The sequence below is a fragment of the Podarcis melisellensis genome, assembly GCF_964234715.1.
Source record: "Podarcis melisellensis genome assembly, chromosome: 2".
NCBI lineage: Eukaryota > Metazoa > Chordata > Lepidosauria > Squamata > Lacertidae > Podarcis > Podarcis melisellensis.
In genome coordinates, this window is record NC_138529.1 from 107873349 (window position 1) to 107894716 (window position 21368).

The following is a 21368-nucleotide window of genomic DNA, read 5'->3' on the forward strand; positions in this document are numbered from 1 at the left end:
AATATGTCTAAAGCAGGGGTGTCAAACTCAAATTCATCGGGGGGCCGCATCAACAGTTTGGTCACCCTCAAAGGGTCGGTTGTATCTGTAGGACTATGTGTCCACTCTTTATTTGTATGGTGCATGTATGGGGACATATTTATACTACTGCTGGCATTATATCACTCCGTTTCTCCTCTCTTCTACAATGGGAATAACCATGGCCTACCTCCTAGGATTGTTGTGAGATCACATTAAGTGTGTGCAGTCGGGTACTGCTGCTGCAAGGCTGAAAACAAGAAACCAGCTCCCTAAAATACAAGCTGGCAATAGCCCATTATGTGGGTCAGAGGCGGCTCTGGTGCAAGTTCAGCTTTTCTGCGGAGCTCAGAGAGGCATTTGCCACCCTAACCCACCACGCTCCGTTGGCCCCAGTGTCTGTTGCGTGTGCCCCCGGGGGGGGGGGATGATTGCCACGAGGCTTCCGGCAGGTGCTTCACCCAGGAGGGAGAGGGCCCAGCCTGCCTCCATCTCTTACGGCCCTGCACCCCAGGGACCAGGCCGGGCTGTGCCAAGCCTGCAAAGGAAAAGCACAGGCTGCTTTAATATCCCCATGTGCTTGCTGACCCATAACACTGTTTCGTGTTCGGTGCGCACCCACAAAAAGACTTAAGTTGTCACCTTTTGAGCTCCTGTATGGGAGGCCGCCCTCCTTTGTTCAGGATATTCCAACTGACCTCAAACAAATAGGAGACCATGTGACACAGGGACAAGTGCAATCTCTCCCGTGTTTTTGTCTCTCTCCCGTGTTTGTTTGTTTTTTTATCTTAACAGGTGGGCCCTCAAGCACACGCCGTGCAGCATTGCCAAGCCGATTCATCAGCTCCAGACTGGCATAGCATATGGGTGAAAGAGTGGAAACGTGATCCACTTGCACCTAAGTGGCGTGGACCTTACACCGTCCTGCTCTCTATTCTAACAGCGGTGAAGGTAGCTGAGGTGACCCCCTGGATTCATCACTCTCGTTTAAAGAAGTCTGAAGGCAGTTGGACATGCAAAGGTGACCCCTCTAATCCTTTAAAACTGACTCTCTCCAAAAACCCCTGTATCTAGCCCTACCGGGAGCGGGTTAGGTCACGGGCAACATTTGACGACCGGCCTGCTGCAGCCACAACCTGGAAGCTGGCTGACCTGCGCACGCCTGAAGCTTGAGGAGCGTCTAAACCAGCAATTGTGAACGGGAAGATTCTCTTATACAATTGATTGACTGCCCCCTTGTGGAACAATTATAAGTGATATTACACATTGGGGATCCTTGGGATATATGTTTTGGTCTTGGTGGTTCCCCATTTCTGTCACTGGGGGAATTATATTGGGACTAATAATTATTTGCTATCACAATAAGGTAATCTTTTGTGGAAGGAATGCATATGCTAGACATCAACATGATTTTATTATTAATCCTGATCCCTTGGGAAGGGGAAGGGTCCATGAATCTGACCAAATTTGCTAAATATGGATTCCGCCATGACCACAATATGTGGGTAGGCTTAGCTGAGATGATAGCCAATGTTGCAAATAGGACTAATTGCCTTGTTTGCTCTCTTGGGCCAGATGATTCAGAGGGAGGTATGCCCTTATTACCAATACCATTAAGTGCCATTGGTATGGTAAGCGAAATGCCACACCAAACAGAAGTACAGAATTTCCCCGGTTGGAACTCAACTAAACCAATACGAGTTATACCTGTGCAAGGGGAAATCTGTGTGCATAAATCATCAGATGCAGCTGACCCTACCATGATAGGCTCTTCTCATTGCCACTATACTTGGGATTATATTAAGAATAGTCAAACCTGGGCAAACGGTACTACGTATCGAACTCGGAATACCTTGCCCTGTGCACCTCCTTTTATTTATGCATGGAAAGTGGTGTGGAACATAACTGTGACAGAAAAAGGCAATCTAACATACTGCACTGTGAACTCTCTACCTCTTTTGATATTTTCGCCTTCTGTACTCCAAGTACCAAAAACCTCAGACCCGATGGTTGTGGTGGATATGTGGAGAATGGGCATACAAGAAACTCCCTTCCAAATGGAGTGGGACTTGTTTCCTGGGATGGGTATTACCACCAATGTGGATTATGCCCACTAGTTCAGCTAAGCGAACACGAAGGAATGCTGATATTTCTCGTATAGCAGGAGGAAGTACCCAAAGTTGGAGCGGTACTGATGATTGGCCGCCAGAGCGCATTATAGCCTATTATGATCCTGCCTCCTGGAATCCTGGTGAGCTCATACAAGGGGCACGGGATCCTATTTATAAACTAAACAGAATAATTCGATTGCAAGCAGTAGTGGAACTTGTAACCAATGCAACGGCCCAGAGTTTGAGACTTATTGCACAACAGTTGGATGAAAGTAGAGCCGCCATTATGCAGCTGAAAATGGGAATGGATTATGTACTTGCCAGGCAGGGAGGCCTATGTGGAGTCTTGAACTTGACAGGGAATGCCTGTTGCTTTAACATTTCTGATAATGGTGAGGCAATCCGTGTGTTGGCTACAAAGATGGAGAATATAGCACATGTCCAAGTATAAACATGGGAAGGATGGGATATGGGATGGCTCACCAATTGGTTACCTAATGTTGCGGGACTCAAAGGGATATTATTGTCTTGCTTGTTTTTCTTGACGGTAGTAATAATGGTTTTATGTATGGTGCCATGTATCATCTCATGTTTTAGAAGTACAATTAGCAAGATGATTTCGAATGAAACTCTACCTCATATCATGGCCCTATACAGAGCTTTACCTCAGGAATATGATGAAGATCAAGCTATCAAGGACGCTTGGTAAGCAAGGTCCTTGAGCTTGAAAGGGGGGAATGTGGCATCTGAATATAGACTGCATTTTTAATCAAGACTTATATTGGCTTATATCTTGATCAGGTTCCTAAATTAAATGGGCTTAGATTTTCAAAGGTTTCATGCCAGGCAGAAAAAAACCTTGGCAAGAGGTTTTCTCCTAAGACAAGAGGGCCCCATTGATGGGAAATTACATATGCTGCCCCAAGGCTGAAAAAACACTATTAAGAATGGGTAAATAGTAAAATAATACCAATGTGCCTCCCAGTAAAATGAGCCATATCTTCTTCCTAAGGTTGAAAGGCCAAGAGCAAATGGTTTTGAAAAACAACTGGCTGGAGAAGGGGGGGAGTGTAAACAGGGGAAGAGACTTTTTCTTCACTTTTTATTTTGAGGCTGTAAACTGTTCCTTCCTTTTACTTTGAGGAGATTTATCCTTCTAAAAAGCTATATATGATAATGTATGAAATATATTAGCTTAAATATATTGGCTTGAATGTAATTATGCAAAGGATTTAAGAAATGCTAGATTCATAGAGTCATATTGCAATAGGAGACCAGAGGGGCAAATGAGCCTAGCCCCCCCTTGCCAGACAGGAGACGCCATCGAACACTTCTGATATATAGTTGTCAGGCATTTGTTTAAAAGACCCTCAAATGAAGGAGATCTTTCAATGTTGATGTGAACTCAAGATCCTTGACATCTGTTGAACATAAAAATGTAAGATTAAACATTTGTTTTAGAAGGCAATAGGGCAAGAGGTGAGCTGGTAATTAAGATTCCATGTAAGATATATTATTACTTATATGTCAAATATATAGCTCTTTGTCTCCCTTATAAGGATAGGAGGATATGGGTGTATCTTTTTGTGATTAGTTATAGCAATCAGCCAATAGGAAATCCAACCAGGCTGATTGAACAGAGGCAGCCCCAGGAGGAGCAAAGGGGGCTGGATTAAGGGAATATAAGTGCTGGCCATAATGGCAGGAGGCAGGCCAGAGCTTGGTAACCATATACCACTGAGCCTCTCATTTATTTGTCTGACAAATAAATTATTATTTTAATTTCTCTGTTGCTGCGTTGAATATTTCATTCCAGCTAAGCGTTAACCACAAGCAGGGTGCTACAAAACCACAGGTAAGGTCTTAAAAAGTGACCATAATAGATAATAATCTAACACAGTATATAGCAGGCAAGGTCTAGCACTTTTTTTGGGGGTACCAGATCTCAAATGCATATGCAGGCTGCCAACATAGCAGTATTCAAAAGCACACTGGCCGCGACTGGCAGCAATGCTAGAAGCCACTGAGAGCCTCATCCTTCCTGAATTCATCTAGTCCTCTTTTTAAGCCATTCATGTTGGTGGCCATATATTTGTTTCTTGCTTTTCCACCCAGGAGCTCATGGTTGTCTATTTTCCTCCCCTCTCCTCCTGCCTTTTATATTTGCACATTGCAACAGCCTGCAAGGCAGGCTAGACTAAGCTAATGGATGTACATGGCACAGCAGCTCTTGCCCACAGATGCAGGGATGCAGGCGCAGAAAATCCTGTTGCAGTTTCCATCCAGCACCTCCTAACTAGAACCTGGTATTTAGAGAAAGCTACCTGTTATTAGCAACTCTGAAAGGCTTGCTAAAGCGATCAACAAGCCTCCTGTTCTAGCGTTTTGCCACAGGACAGCTCAACCTGCACATCCTGCAGTATAATTTATATCACTGAATGAACAAAACCAAAACCCAGGATCTCATATGCAGTACACAGGTAAAACCAGTGTTTTTTCCCCTTAAAAAAATATGCTTAGGGGTACTCTCACTTTCCTACTTATACTGAAATACTGCCCCTCAATTAAGCCAAACTTAGATTCACAAAATGTTTAGGGGTATGCGTACCCCCAGAAAAAAGCACTGGGTAAAACTGCAACTGACCTACACACACAATATAGAAGCTGCCATTTTTTTACCCTGCAAACATGGAGGAAAACCCTTTAATTCTGAGAAACATAGCTTGCCGGATTTATCAATAATTGCTATGGTGATGCAAATAGATCCAACAATGTTAGCAAAAGGGAGGAATTTGTGGGTATTAACATGCTGAGCACATTAACACTATGCAGCCTCCACTTTTGCGTAGCTTTAGTGAACAAAGGTCTTCTGAGCACTCCATCTGCAAAGGTCTGTAAATGCCATCTTGAAAGCAGCATCGTTTTTATCAGAGCAACTGAGGAAGGCAGAAGACAAAACATTTTGCAATGAGAATTTAAAATGTGTTTTGTGTGTCAATGTAATAAATGTACGGTTTTTAGTGATTAACTGCATCCATTAGGGGAGGGGTGGTAGCTCTGGTGGGGGACACATTGTGCTGCTTCTGGGGTGGTTTGTCCACCTTTGGTCCGGATTTAGGTTTGCTGAGGCCCTAAGCTATTGAAAGTAGTGGGGTCTTTATATGTCCAGCTATCCTTTGTCAACAACAAATTCTCACTGCTATATGGTAATTTATGGACCTAATAAGTCCCCACACAACACAAAACACTGTTGCTGTATGTTTTATTTTATTTGTGACTCGGAAACTACAACTAATCCAGAATGCGGCAGCTAGACTGGTGACTGGGAGCGGCCGCTGAGACCATATAACACTGGTCCTGAAAGACCTACATTGGCTCCCAGTATGTTTCTGAGCACAATTCAAAGTGTTGGTGCTGACCTTTAAAGCCCTAAACGGCCTCGGTCCAGTATACCTGAAGGAGCGTCTCCACCCCCATCATTCTGCCCGGACGCTGAGGTCCAGCGCCGAGGGCCTTCTGGCGGTTCCCTCATTGCGAGAAGCAAAGCTACAGGGAACCAAGCAGTGGGCCTTCTCGGTAGTGGCGCCCGCCCTGTGGAACGCCCTTCCAGCGGATGTCAAAGTGATAAACAACTACCTGACATTCAGAAGACATCTTAAGGCAGCCCTGTTCAGGGAAGTTTTTAACGTGTGATATTTTACTGTATTTTTGGTTTTTATGGAAGCCGCCCAGAGTGGCTGGGGAGGCCCAGCCAGATGGGCGGGGTATAAATAATAAATTATTATTATTATTATTATTATTATTATTATTATTATTATTATTATTATTTGTTTTTTATCTTATATTTTGGAAATGCACATCCAGTTTCCCCCTTTCTTTTTTTGGCTGGCCCCGAGAGGGGCCCTAAGCTATAGCTTGTTTAGCTTACACGTAAATCTGGCACTGGTCCCCACCCTGCACTCAGCTCTCCCCCTGCGGTTCCGAGAAGCTGTCAGCGCAGCTTTGACTGGCCGGCTAAACCAGGTGAGGGGAACCTATGAGTCTCAAACTCTTGGTGTTTTAGGGACTTCCCGTGCATGCGAAGACAGGCTGCAGCAGATTGAGCAGACGAGACCAAGCGTGGGTCCCACAGTCACTGTATGTGCTACTACCACTTCCTCTAAAAACAATAAAAGAATAACAAACCTTGAAGCGAGTTCCATGAAAGGAGCTTGAGGTTATCTTTTGGGGAACTTGCTTTATGGAAGCTTTTTTTCTCAAAAGGGTGGAAGTGGCAGGACAGCCTTCCAAACCCCCCTTGAGTAACCCTAACCTAGATCATTTACACGTATCAGGGGGAATTCCATCTGCTTTCAGCGGGACTTACTTCTCAGCGGAAGTTCCTCTAAGCCTTAATAACTGTGAACCGCAGGCTGGGTTTTCCTTTATCCATTTTCAGGTAGGTAGCCGTGTTGGTCTGACACAGTAGAGATATATATATATATATATACACACACACACACACACATATAAATAATATATATATATATTTCTACTGTGTCAGACCAACACGGCTACATATGTGTGTGTGTGTGTGTGTGTGTGTGTGTGTGTGTGTATATATATATATATATATATATATATCTCGGGTCCAGTACCACCTTAGCTAAATTTGTTCTTGGTACGAGCTCATACCAAGAACAAACTTAGTTGGTCTCTAAGGTGCTACTGGAAAATTCCTTTATCCATTTGTAAGATTGCTAGCAGCACTGGAGCGCAAAGCTGAGCGCTTGCTTGCTTGCTTGCTTGCTGTGCGCAGCCGAGGTCCCTCTGCGCGATTGCAACGCGCACCCCCCAATTTTCAAACGGGGTCGGGCTTTGCTTTCCTCCCTCTGGGGCTGCAAGGCGTCGACTAAGCGAGCGCATCCTCCTTGCAGCATTGTGCGGGGGCAGTTTCTGCTGGCTTGCGGGCATGAGGACGAGGCATCTGCAACAGAAATGGTTTTTTCCCGGGGGCGGCGTCGCAGCCACCAGCCAGCCCCGCCTCGACAGTTTCCCGCGTCGGGGTGGAGGGAGGCTGCCTCTCCCCTCCTACGTCACGGCCGGTCGCGTCATCCGAGCTGGGACAGCCCCAGCCAATCTGCTGGCAGGGTGGGTGTGGCCGCGGGCAATTTAATCTCAGTGCACCTTCTTCTTCCTTGCTTCTTCTTCGGATCAGGACCAGAGAGGATTGTGCAGTTGCTGTTGCATCCTTGCTGCTTTTGCTCCCTGCCGCTGCTGCACGAGGCTTTTTGCCTTTGGCTCTAGCAAGCCTCCCACGACTAGCTGCTCGGAGGCTCCATTAGCTGCGCGCTCCTGCTTCTCAGCTGCTGGGCTGCAGCGGGGTTTTTGTTTTTTTGTTTTGCTCAGCAGGCTTCTTGTACGGTTTGCCAGCGGCACGTTTTATTTCAACAGTAGGGTTAGGTTTAGACTCTTATGCACACACACCTTTTGCTTCTCCTCCGTGGATTTTGTGCTCCTGTTTATTTGCATTTACAGAGTGGGTGCTTTTCAGAGCGGGTGGCTTCGTTTGCTTGTTGTTTGAGCTGCGGCATCGATTGTGTGTGGCCTGATTGATTGCTCTGTCTCTGGGCTCTGTCCCTTGTCTCTAGGGGCTTTCTGCTTACTTTGGGGTTGCTTTGGAAATCTGCAGTACTCTCCTTCCTTTTTGGCTTGGAAGTTTGCATTCTGACTGTTGCCCTATTTTGTTTTGGGTTTGTTTGCCCAGTTTGGTTTCTGGTCTTTAAGGGGCGTCGCCTTCGTCGCCATTTTGATTAAGGGCAGCGTGGTTGGGGCAGTCGGTCATTTTGGGAGAGGCACGTGGCCCTGTCCCTTGTTTTGAGTAAACGGCGGGAAGCAGCTCTTTCACCAACTCCCAACTTGCTTGCTGGGATTCCTCTGTGCTTTTAGGCGCGGTTTTTTCTGTTTTTGCAAGCTTGCATATCCCCCTTCCTCTTATTAATTCTGAGCTGCTTTGTTACACTTTTGTTTAGATTCATTCTGCGTTTTCACTCCTAATTTTCTGCCCAGTTTCCCTTGTCGCTCACTGGGCTGTGGAAGTCCTGGTTTATATCCCCTGCTCCATGTGCCTTTTGACTTTCTGCCCAACTGTAAAATAAAATTGATAAAAGTAATATAAACAAAATTGAAGTAGGTTAAAATAGAACTAGTAATAAGAAATAAGTAATAACAATAACTCTAGCTTTCATTTGAATACGTTTTGTCCTATTTGGATTCTGCAGTTGGTTTAGTGATTCTTGCTGATCGCCTGCCTGCTCATTTTGTGCTTATAGTTGCTGGTTAGTGTGGTCAGTGCTAAGCCCAAGGCTGCTGGCTTTTTAGTGTCAACAATACTGCCTCTGACCGCCTCCTGGTGTTGCAGCCAGTGTCTAAGCAGTACTAGACATTCCTTTTGAAGTCCCATCTGTTAAGCTTGGTGTAGGTAATACTGAGCTTGCTTGACTGCACAGGTGCCGCTGCCTGCCAGTGTGGCCACTATTGAGATTAGCTGATTACACTGCACTGTGCACAGATGGTGCTGGCTGCCGGCCTGCTTATGCAATATCGACCTTAGTTGACTTCTTCTGGCCCGGGTAGTGCTTGCTGCTGGCCAGTGTAGACAGTGCCGAGCTTGTTTTACAACGCTGCTTAGTGCCCTGCTTGCGTTGCTGCCGGCCTGTGTGTCCTGTCATCTGTTAGTTATTTCAGCTCCTTATTGAATTGTCACCATGCCCGTAAACTCCAAGCAGAAGGTGGCCGTTTCCCCTCCACGCACCAGGCGTGGGACTGTTAGGCTTCCTCCCGCCCAAGCCCCTGCTAGTCAAGGGTCTGGTTTGTTACCTCGCCAAGTTTCTCTGACTGCAATGGGAAATAGTGTTGGTGCGACTTCTGAAGTCATACCCCCTACCCAGACTGACGTAGTGCCCGCATCAAGACCCAATCACGCCTTCATACGTTTCATTGAGGGGCTCGAAGGCTTGGTCCACAGTTTCAAAGCTCGGGCACTGAACCAATCACACGCCTTGTCCTCGACCCAGGGTCATGTGGTGGGATCTTCGTCAGCTTTTTCTGGCTTTTCACCTTACCAACCCCCTTCAACCCAGGCATTGCCTGCGGGTTTTTTGCCAACTTCTCCATGCCATACCTATTCTCACCCGCCTCCAGTACAATTGACGCCAGAGCTTCCTAGCACGTCATCCGTTTTGTTTAACCAGTCCTCGACCACATCTGCTAGTGTATTTCAGGGTGCCCAAATGGCCAGCCATCCTGTGGCTGCAATAGCACAGTCTCAAGGTGCTGCTGCTGCAACGGTGCAGGGGCCGAGTGGCTCAGGGGTTTCGGTTGCAGTAGCTGAAAAGCGGAAGAGGGGGCCTGGTCAGGATCAGAATGCTGGGCCTAAGTCTCCAGCAAAGAAGTGCAAAAGGAGGCGTAGTGGTAAAGGAAAGAAGAAAAGGCGCAAGGACGACTCTGATGATGATGAGTCAGGCACATCAAGTTCAGATGATAGTGATGCCTCACTTGGTTGTTATTGGGGTGAAGGAGAGGATTTGGGGGCCCTCCCATACTGGTGCTTGGAGCGGAGAGCCAACTCCCACCGCAAACGGTTTGGGGGAACTCTAGATTGGAAGGACGGGGCTTTGGTCGAACAGGTAAACACTACAGACGATGTTCCAGGCAATGTTCCTGGCTATCATTTGAGCACAAAATTGCGGGCAAAAATTCTGAACGGGGAATATGTGGACATATTCAAATTAGTGCCGACATGGATTGCGATGCATAGGGGAAAGTTGAAGTGCCGGAATGGGGCACCTCGGGTTGAGAGATCCTTCGCCAATTGGCTTGAGGGTTTCCATGTTTTTATGGGAGTGGTATCTGTGGCCTACCCTAAGCGGGCGTGGCATCTTATCAACTACCTCAAAATTGTAAGGGAGGTGTATGCACTGGCGGGAGAAGATGCCGCAATTGCTTATGACACAGAATTTCGCCGGAACGCTTCCCACCTATCCAACACCAGATGGGATCAGCTGGATCACCCATTATGGTTTGAGATTGTGTATTCGGAAAATAACAACAAACCGCAGGAGGCTAGCAGGCATCCTAAGTTCGCCTCCAAGCATAATACTCATCGCAAAGTCTGCTGGGATTTCAACGATGGGACTTGCCAATGGGCGAACTGCAAATTTCCCCATAAATGCGAGAGGTGCCTCGGCGCTCACCCCCGCATTTCTTGTAATTGGGGTTAAGCAGCACTTTTGGGGGGCTGGGGGTTTCATGCTCAGGGAGCCCCCAGCGCAGCCCCAAAATCGGGCATGCAAGGCATACATGAACAATAGTTGCTTCTTGCTTGCAAGCCTCCACATTAAACTTGATTCACTCAAACGATTACTTGATGAATACTCAAATCCCGAGGCGACTTAATACATTTGGGACGTTTTTTTTGTAAATAATTTTTATTTTCAATTAAAGGCATTCCAATTAATAATTCTAATTGAATCTTGCCACATTAAAACACAAGCAATAAAACCAATATTACAATCTGAATTAAATAATTTCTTTTTTAATGAATATTTATTAGCATTTTCAAAAACCACACAAAAACAAAAATAGACAAAAAATAACAAAAATACAAAAATCCAAAACTTAAAAACAATTAAAAACACATAAAATTTCAATTACTTATTTTACTTATTTTCTTTTAACTTGTTTCTCAGACCTCTTCACACCTCCCCTTCTTGTATTCCAATTTAAATTATCAGCTCAGCAAGTTCTTAACTTATTTCTCCACTTTAACTTAATAATTTATTCTAACATGTTATTTTACTTTTCTTCTTTCTTCCATTTCCTCAATTTATTTTGCAAACCTTATTTTCATTTAATTTAGACCATTTTAAAAACCAGTTTTGACTTATCCAAACTTCAACATCAATACTTATACCTCATTATTCATTCTTAAATCTTTTTCCTAAAGTCGACCAAAATTTCCCTTCCACGACTTTCCCATTTTCCGTACAAATAGCAGAACCAATTAAACACAGAACAAATTATAATTATATAGCCTTTGGATTCCCAGGCTCCACCCACCCTTTTCCCTTTAAATAATTTCAAGGGAGCTTCCCATGTTCTGGATGTCAGGAACAATGTTCCTGCGTTCATTTCTTTGGTTTTCTCCCAGCTTCATAAACCCAGTCTTACCCCATTATTTTATGCAGTCCTGGTGTATGACTCGTGTCCATTAAATCTGTATTTCTATTCTAACGCAGGAGGCAATATCTTCTGTTGTTTATGTGTGTGTACACACACACACACACATTTGCATAGTCCTCTCTGTGACCCCATCTTTGATTTTCCGCTTTATCTTCCATGCTCTGGGCTCTGTTCCTGCTTTCTCAACAGATGCCAACCTTCCTTTTGATAAAAGGTTCGGAAAGTCATGATTAGCAAATGTAGAAAAAGATATAGGTGCTCACCTCACAATGAAGCACCACAATGAAAGTCTTTTTCAAATCAAAGCTCTGGCATCCAGTGACTGATTTAATTAGCAAGGGTTTTTTTATCTCCTTTCCAGAACACACCTGTTTCTTAGTCCAAATTTTAATGATTTTAGGAAACAGGGCTCTCCCCCACTCATGGCGATGACTCTAAAGAGTTGCCAGCCTCATCCAGCATCTCTTCTGTAGCGAGCGGCAGCTATCGGATGAACAAGGTACGGGGGGGGGGTGACAGCCAGTCCCCCCCCGTACCTTGGGGGGGGGGCAGCAGGGATAATTACCCCAGAAAATCTGCATGGTTGGGGTCTGGTGTTCTGGGAAAGCAGCCAGCAGCCATGGTAGGAAATGAGCCATTTGGGACGGTTTCAATCAGGGCTTCCAAATTCCTGTTTCTTTTCCCCTTAGCTGCAAGGATCCACCAAATTAAAAACTGGTGTATTTCTATTATGCACGATTTAACATTTAACTCTGTTTCTTTCTGGTGGTGCAGGGGCTCTCAGATGCAGCTTCTGGGCTGCCTCCACCTTCCCCGAAGGTAGCCAGGCTGAATAGTTGATGGGGTTAGGGAAGGTGGAGGCAGCCCGGAAGCTGCACCACCTGAAGGCAGCCAGGCATTCCTTGGCTGCATGCAAGCAGGAGTGGGGGCAGGAATCTCTCAGCTGGGAAGAGGGGAGGCTTAGCTCCCCAGCTGAGCATTCAAAATTAAAACAGAAACTTTCCAGAAAACCAGAAAACTTGCAACTTATGAAAAGGCAGCAACACAACAAATTGAAAAAAGCAAACCAACTGCAAATGAATCAAAATCACAAGAAAACATAAAACACTGACCCCAACCCAAACCTGATTATAATTCTTACCCTAACGCTAACCCAGTCCTAAAATTAACCCGAACCCAGAAATGTTCTGGTTAGATTTTCCGATTGAGCCAGTACATAGGTACATTTATCAGTGAATTGCTAAATTTGGTAATGCGCAGCAGAGGCTCTTTGTCTTTGCCTTGTGGTTTGACTGAATTTCCGTCCGTTGCGCAGCTGGCACATGGAGTGTGTTTGCGCTATAAACTTTCAATCCCTAAACCATTCGTGTTTAGGTAAGTCTAAACCAACATGCAGAATCTTGTTTTTTCCCTTCCTTTCTGTAGATGCTATTTATTCTGGAACGCTTCCAAATGCTAATTGTGTGCATGTTTGTGTGGAAAACCCACACCCACTACAAAGCTATGAGCAGAGCAATTCTAGCCGCGCCTACTCAGCTCTTACTCCCAGGGAAGTAAGGGTAGTGACGGTTGGTGCATTTACAAAGATAACAGCAACGGTTTTTCTTCGGCAGCAGCTATGCCTCAGCGCCTGTACATTTTTTCCCCAGGCTACCCTGAAGGGCCTCAAGGAAGGCACATTGCTCTTTCCCCCTGCTTTTATACCTTTCTTTTAAATGTGTAGGAACCGTTCATCATGGTTTTCACGCATTTCTTATTTTAGGATTGCAGCTGCTTTTTCTTTTTTAATGATATTTGCACCCCGCTTTTCCAACAACAAATGTTGGAAACAAACAAGGAGTTTTCAATAACTGCATTAAAAAACAAACAAGCCTTGCACTCGCTGTAATATCAAGCGTTGTGCTTCCCGGGCCCCCTTTTTCCCCCCTTCCGGTGGCTGCAGCAGCAGCTACAACAAAGGCACCAGGACGCATTCCTGGAGTTTTACGACAGGAGTTTTCTGACAGGAGAGACCCAACTCTTCGCGACTCCCAGATTGAGTGATGCTGTGGTAGAATGTCATGGATTCTGTGGCATTTTGCTCATTGCGCCGATTCGTTTGGCTACTCGGAGAGCAACTGCTTCAACAGCTGCGGCTAACGTTTAGATCAGTTTCCACGTGTTTCAAAATTGAAAGTTCAGATTGTTGCAATGCCCCTTTCAAGCCTGGGGTTTGCCCCAGTCTGCTAGCTGCAAATGGACTCGAGCTACTATTGAAGGACCTTTGCTGTTCAGCCAATAGGTTTTCACACCGTGACAGGAACTCAGAGGAAAGTGGGCCACCCCGGAAAACGTGAGGAGGAGGAGCGCCACATGCTCTTTATTGAGAGGTAAGGTTTTCTGCCTTGTCCCGGAGGAAAAAATCTTTAGAACCCGATATGAACAGCTTCTAGACTGGAAGCAGGTCTGATGGGTGGGAGACATAATCATAAAATTGTATTGTTAGAAGGGGCCCCGAGGGTCCTCTAGTCCAGCCCCCCCTGCAATGCAGGAATCTCATTTAAAGCATCCAGGACAGGTGGCCATCCAACCTCTGCTTAAATGAAGAAGAGGTAAGGAGACTGAGGAGGCGGGAATTGGGAAGCCGCATACGTGCTTGTTTCTGGAGCGTGGATCTTGGCTGTCTGCGTGGGGTGTGGAATAAAGGAGTTCTGGAAAAGCGAGAAAATGCTGTTCTGAATTCAGGCAGGGGGGCTCCCCTCACTTGGGGAGGAAGATTTTGTGTAGCCTCTGTCTGTCAGGGACTGGGCAGAGAAGGAATGGGGGAGACCGTCTCCCTTGCCTGACCCTTCCAGAGAAGAAGAAGACAGCTTAGATTTACAACAGGGGTTTGAAGGAGGTCACAGCTTAATGGCAAAGGAGGCAGGAAAATGCTGTGCTGAATTTAGGCAGGGGGCTCCCCTCACTTGGGGAGAAGGCTTTTGCCTAGCTTCTATCATACAATTGTTTTTACTCTATTAAGGGGCCAGATGGAGGGGGGGAGGGGAAACACGTGTACATGTGTGTGTATAGAGGTCACCCCAGCACATGGCAAGAATCTGTGACTGGCATCGCTATGTTAACTCCTCAGGAGAACCCAGAACTGTTAGGGACTGAAGAGTCTGTGAATAATTCTGTGGAAGTATTTAGGTGTCTTTCGGCAAATTCGCAAAAGTTCATTGAATTAAATTACAGTTCTCTGCTGAACAAGGATGGTTGCGTTATCAATAATGTTGCGTGTGTGAATGGGCACTGTTAATGTAATTCTCACTGCTTGCGCTTCACAGCGTTTCATTTCTTCCTGACCATGCTGCTTACAGTCTTCCTCTCCTCTCTTGTTTGCTTGCGCATAAAAGCAACTTGGTATAACAGCTTCATGCATCCGATGAAGGAGACTGTATTCCATCAAAGGTTACAGCAACATTCAGTGGTACCCCAGGTTACATACGCTTCAGGTTACAGATTCCGCCAACCCAGAAATAGTACCTTGGGTTAAGAACTTTGCTTCAGAAAGAGAACATAAATTGTGTGGTGGTGGCATGGCGGCAGCAGGAGGCCCTATTAGCTAAAGTGGTGCTTCAGGTTAAGAACGGTTTCAGGTTAAGAACGGACCTCCGGAACGAATTAAGTACTTAACCCGAGGTACCACTGTATACGTGTTAGTCACTCAGTCTAAGCAGATGGTTTTCTTGCTTACCTTTTTCAGTTCTGCAAAGAAGCAGAAAGTGAGACTTGAAACTGGAAGAAAAAAGGGGCCAGGGGCTTTTGGGAAGTGATCTGTATCTGAGGGTATAAAAACTTGGCTGTGGATGTCACTGTGTTTTACAAGGCTTCCTTTAGCAGGAATAAAGGTAAAGATAAAGGTACCCCTGCCCGTACGGGCCAGTCGTGACTGACTCTGGGGTTGTGCGCCCATCTCACTTAAGAGGCCGGGGGCCAGCGCTGTCCGAGGACACTTCCAGGTCATGTGGCCAGCGTGACGAAGCTGCTCTGGCAAGCCAGCACCAGCGCAGCACACTGAAACGCCATTTATCTTCCCGCTATACAGCGGTCCCTATTTATCTACTTGCACTTAAGGGTGCTTTTGAACTGCTAGGTGGGCAGGAGCTGGGGCCGAACGACGGGAGCTCCCCCCGCCGCGGGGATTCGAACCGCCGACCATGCGATCGGCAAGTCCTAGGCACTGAGGTTTTACCCACAGCGCCACCCGCGTCCCTTTAGCAGGAATATCTGCCCTCTAATGCTCAGAACTCCCTCCCAGAACATTTCTATTAACCCCCAACCCATGAATCCTTTCTCAATTTAAGCCCTTGGTTTTAATCTCTTCCTGGGTTTAGTAACTTGACTTGAGTATAGTCTTACCATCTTCTTTGGACTCAGCTGCAATCAGTCAAAAAACACTGCTTTGCATGCTTTATAAGCCTGCAAAACCAGGTGGTGCTGGAGAGCAAACAAAAAATTCTAAGCGGTTTTTACATAGTCCCCCCCCCCCCCGTGTTATAACAATTTAATTTCTGACTTATTTATAGCGTTTTTTTCATGTCTGTATACCCACCCTTTTTCTCCTTCCCTTCATTAACAATTGCTGCACTGTTGAAATTTAGATTGTAAACTTCTAGGGGCAGTTATCTGCCTTTTTGCATCATTTGTTACTCTAGTCCTAGTCCTTGGTTGTTCGGTTTAGTTTGGGTTACTCATGACATTTTAAAGTGGAGACATTTATTTAACTAAATTTACTTCATTACTCTGAGGACTTCTATTGTGCTGAGTGTTTTCTGATGTCTCCTGTTTCTTTCGGTGTTGTTAACTGCTGTGGAGGCGAAGTGTGGTATCTGGAGAATTATTAACTAAATTATCTCTCCGTTATCAGATAGTTCTCTCTCACTGGCACCTGAGCCTTAAACAAGCAAGGCATTCAACATTTGCCACCAGGCTGTACCTCGCTGGAAAGTGTTTGGAGGGCAGGAAAGGAGAATAAGAGACCATATTTTTCGCTCTATAAGACGCACCAGACCACAAGACGCACCTAGTTTTTTGAGGAGGAAAACAAGAAAAAAATATTCTGAATCTCAGAAGCCAGAACAGCAAGAGGGATCACTGCGCAGCCTGCATTCACTCCATAAGACGCACACACATTTCCCCTTTTTAGGAGGGAAAAAGTGAGTCTTATAGAGCAAAAAATACGGTAATCCCTTGGCAGTGCTTGAACAGCACCTTGGACCCCTGGAAAGCTTGGCAAGTGAAGGGAAAGGGGAGAGATTGCTTGGGTAGGGCATTTAATGCTAAATAGAAATTGCTTGGGGGGGGGGTGAGAAAAGATTGGAAAGAGAAGGAATTCCTAGGACAAGGGAGAGGTGGATGTCTGGAGTGGACCAGCACGGATTGGTAATGAGTATACTACTTTCTCAAGTTTTGTGTTATGATATGCCCCCATGGCAGCCATTTTGTGATTCCTACCAACAGCACCTTATCAAAATTCCACATATGCCCATGCTCTAAAGAAGTTGGCAACCTGCGTCCCTGCCATTAATACATACACTCAACACACCATATCAATGGAAAATTGAGGCTGCTGTGAGTTCAGGTGGGTGGAGCAGCCCACTGCACCATCTACTCAGGGGATTGTTTGTTTATTTAAAATAATTTACATACTGCTTTTCATTTGACGCCCATTGTTTTTTTAAAAAACAGAAATAAAAAAATAACTATCCCAATAAAGTATAACTGTAAAGCATCACATGCCTAAGGTCATTAAAAGCTGGCATCAGTGGTCAGATATGCACATATCAGCAGATACATTTTTAGTAAATGAGATTATTGCAAAAGAGTAGGTGCCACCAGTTTCCTTGTCACAAGATAAGAGCTTTGGAGGTCGCAGCAGGGCTAAAGGCGTCCAAGAAGATCTTAGCTACAGTTCTGTAATTTATTTTATTTATATAAACATTTATATGCCATCCTCATACATCAGAGCAGTGTACAGCAACATACAAACTTTTTATACAGTTTTTTTAAAACAACAACAATTAAAAGCAGTTTAATCAATCACTAAAATGACCGGCTGCTCAATAAAATTTTATACAACTGCATAGGCCTGTTGGCATAAAAATATCTTCAAGAGACACCTGAAAATCAAAAGTGAGGATCTCTGCCAAATCTTTCCTGTTCCACAAAATGCCCGACTTTTGCTTGAGGCTGGTGAAGCCTCTGTAATACAGGAGACAGCTAACAGGGCCTCTCTGGATGATCTCAGTGACACAAGGGTTCAGGTGGTCAGGGCTTTGCACATCATCACAAGGGCAGCTACTTGTTATCACATGCTGCCCTTGTGATGTTATCAGTGTTTTCACATGCTGTCAGTCATCTTCCTCCCAATCAGCAGTCTCTCTTCTGCATTCTCTCCCAGCTGAAGCTTCTGGAGCAAGCCCAAGGGCAGCCCTGCATGAAGTACATTGCAGTAATCCAGACTCAAGGTTCCTAGGCCATGTTATCCCTATCCTTGTATAGCCGGGTCCAGATTAAAACCTTTAAAGGCCCTAAGCACTTAAAAGACTTTGGTGGCCCAAAATATAAACAACAATACTGTAAACCATTAAATAAAAACTTTTTTTAAAAAAAGAAGCAAAACCTACAGTAAGATGGAAAATAATGCTTCCATCTATAAAGGTAAAGGGACCCCTAATCCATTAGGTCCAGTTGTGACTGACTCTGGGGTTGCGGCGCTCATCTTGCTTTATTGGCCGAGGGAGCTGGCGTACTGCTTCCAGGTCATGTGGCCAGCATGACTAAACCGCTTCTGGCGAACCAGAGCAGCGCATGGAAACGCCGTTTACCTTCCCACCGGAGCGGTTCCTATTTATCTACTTGCACTTTGACGTGCTTTTGAACTGCTAGGTTGGCAGGAGCAGGCACTGAGCAATGGGAGCTCACCCCGTTGCAGGGATTCGAACTGTCGACCTTCTGATTGGCAAGTCCTAGGCTCTGTGGTTTAACCTACATCGCCACCCGCGTCCCTGCTTCCATCTATACTTCCACTTTATTTTTATTTGGGGGGAAGGGATTCATACTTTTTCTAATTGCAAGGCCTTTGACCAGATCCTTGAAATTAATCTTACATAGCATATGCTTAGTAGAGATAGTTGTTCCATATATTAGTTGCAATGCCAATGTCTTTGTTGGCATTGCAACTAGAAAAAGTAGGAGATTTCCCATCTTTCTGAGTAAAACAACATTGGCAGGCTTATGGCGGGGGGAGGTCTCTCACCCCCCTTCCTATTTCCAGGTAACAGTATCTGCTCCTCTATTGAGTAGGGCTGGCTGATACCTGGGTTTCAACATTGTGATACATCACCTGATAAACATTGCAATATCCCGATATGTCACAATGTTTTGAATCAAGTGGGAATAAGCCCCCTGACGTATCCTCTTCTGAAGCACCCGACAGTCAAACCTGCAAGCCATGATCAAACCACTGCAGCGATGATTCATTGCATCGTTTGCACTCTCCCCTTCTCCGGGTGCAGTGCCCATTCTCTGCCTGTTTAATTGTTAGCAAAGCCTTCTAACCCAGATCAAGCACAAAGATGAAGAGAGAGAGAGAGGTGAACTCAGAAAGTTTTTTTCAAATCAAATTCAGTTCAGGTGGAGCTTCTCTGCTCCCCACGAACAGGCCTTCCAAACTGTAAAGGTAAAGGTACCCCTGCCCGTATGGGCCAGTCTTGACAGACTCTAGGGTTGTGCGCTCATCTCACTCTAGAGGCCGGGAGCCAGCACTGTCCGCAGACACTTCTGGGTCACGTGGCCAGCGTGACAAGCTGCGAGCCAGCGCAGCACACGGAACGCTGTTTACCTTCCCGCTAGTAAGCGGTCCCTATTTATCTACTTGCACCCGGGGGTGCTTTCGAACTGCTAGGTTGGCAGGCGCTGGGACCGAGCGACGGGAGCGCACCCCGCCGCGGGGATTCGAACCGCCGACCTTTCGATCGGCAAGTCCTAGGCGCTGAGGCTTTAACCCACAGCGCCAGCCGCGTCCCTTCCAAACTGTACCTCTGCACAACTGTCATAGTCTGGAATTACATTGCCCACAAGCAAACAACCACAGATATTTTGGCTATTGAGGGCTCCCTTGAGCGAATACATTCTTTCTGTGGCGCCCCTGCGAGGCTCAGCAGCCCAGTTATGTCACCCCTTGCCTACAGAGCCGGCAGCCTCTCACCCTTTTTTGATCACCCTCCCTTGTGGAGGGCTCCCTCAGCCTTCTCTCCTCTCCCCTCTCCTCGGGAGGCCTCTGGGCAGCCGCTCCTGCTGTCCATGGACCCTGAGCTGCCTCAGCTCCTGGCACCAGCCCCAGAAGCATCGCTCGCCTGGGGAGCTTGTAGCCAGGGCTGCTGCAACGAAGAGCTGTGCAAGCCTTTAGGAGGCAGAGACTCGAGAGAGCGTCAGAGGGAGGGAAGGAGGGAAGGAAAGAGGGACAGAGTGTTGAAAGCCACAGCCATTTCCATTCTGGGTTTCCCCATCAGCCCAGCTAATTACTGCATGGATCCTGAAGGCTGCTTTGTCCTCAGCAGAAGCTCAGCGAAGGAACGTACCTGGGTGTGGGCGCCTGCCTGCTGCTGCAGGTATCCTGGTAAGGCTTGTATCCCTCTCTTGGTGTGGCTACAGTTGGCAGAGTAGCATTTTTTCTTGCTGGCTATTGTTGGTTAGGGGCAGGAAATCGGGTCAAGAGCGTTGCAGTTTACAATGCTAGGAAATAGCCTGAGGTGAACTTTATTGCCAGCTAAATTGCTCTTGCAAAATAACCTTTTTAGCCCTTTTGACAAGGAGGGAGCTGCCCCTACCCATGGGTAGAGCATGGGCGGGGCAGCTGCCCCCTAATTAATAAAAATCAATAAAAATACATAGCAAACTGAGGTTCTGCCCCCCCCAAATCCTGGCTATGCCCGTGCCACTCCCCCTTTTGCAAATGCTGCTCCTCAAGTCGAGATGGATTTCTGCTTTTGATCTTTTTCTTTTCAATATCGGTTTCTGCTCCCTAGTGTTTGTTTCTATTTTTAGCTTTTCTAGCTCTGGGAATTTTCCTTGAAAGGCAAAAAATGGGCCTCCCGGTTACGCATGCAAGGACACCATATAGCAGGAACCATATTTGGTTATTAATTAAATTGGTTAGTCACTTTATCTTGCCCAAGGCAACAAAAAATGACTTAACATTATTGCAGAGGTGTTAAGGAGCTGGAAATTTAGAAGCCATTGAGCAAAACTCTATTTTTTACTGTTTATTTTCTTGAGGGGGTGGATGGGTGGAATTGGAATATTTTTGTAAAAATGAAGAGATATGTAAAGGTGAACATAACTCTAAACCTCATCTCACTTTATTGGCCAAGGGAGCCGCTGTACAGCTTCCGGGTCATGTGGCCAGCATGACTAAGCTGCTTCTGGCGAACCAGAGCAGCGCACGGAAACGCTGTTTACCTTCCCACCGGAGTGGTACCTATTTTTCTACTTGGACTTTGACGTGCTTTCGAACTGCTAGGTTGGCAGGAGCAGGGACCAAACAACGGGAGCTCACCCCATCGCGGGGATTCGAACCACCAACCTTCTGATCAGCAAGCCCTAGGCTCTGTGGTTTAACCCACCTGCGTCCTGCCCTGGCTGTATCTGTGTAAATAAACCGTATATCATAAAAGTCACCACAATCTCCGCTGTGCCTCATTTCCAAAAGGAAACATGGACCTTGGATGAGGGTCTGGAAGCAATTGGAGTAGCATCGTGCAACAGTATGTTTTATTTTTTTCTAACCTGAAGGTGTCGTCAGAGGGGAATTGATCTCTTCTGCCGGGGCACTTGGTGTTGGACAGCAATGAGAGAGGCGAAATGATAAGCCATGATGATGATACTGTAGAGAAATACAGCCTGAGAGCGCCTGAAGAGACAGAAGCTGCCCAAAGAGGCAAAAAACCCCTGGACTGGCAAACACATTTTCCCAAAATAAGGAGGACAGGTAAG

At 46.0% G+C, this 21368-nt stretch overlaps 2 protein-coding genes across 9 annotated transcripts in view; one reads left to right on the forward strand and one right to left on the reverse strand.

Annotated features, from left to right (window-relative positions):
- LOC309365131 (C-type lectin domain family 2 member B-like) overlaps positions 1–21368 on the forward strand; it is a 123762-nt gene that overhangs the window by 93798 nt on the left and 8596 nt on the right. For 2 of the 8 annotated variants that reach the window (XM_081903304.1, XM_081903310.1), the window contains exons 1-2: positions 19858–19992; positions 21168–21363. The exons of 1 other annotated variant lie outside the window; for it this stretch is intronic. In XM_081903304.1, coding sequence (XP_081759430.1) covers positions 21237–21363 — 127 coding nt within the window. In that variant the 5' untranslated portion in view covers positions 19858–19992; positions 21168–21236. Of the gene's footprint in view, positions 1–6070; positions 6153–6543; positions 6568–11892; positions 13721–13751; positions 13943–19857; positions 19993–21167; positions 21364–21368 lie in introns of those variants that run through there. 5 more of the 8 variants (XM_081903305.1, XM_081903308.1, XM_081903309.1 and 2 more) reach the window with 5 other exon arrangements.
- The window catches only part of LOC309363210 (C-type lectin domain family 2 member D-like), a gene marked incomplete at its 5' end in the record, with an annotated part of 71107 nt that overhangs the window by 18694 nt on the left and 31045 nt on the right, over positions 1–21368 (reverse strand). The gene's annotated exons all lie outside the window — the stretch shown is intronic.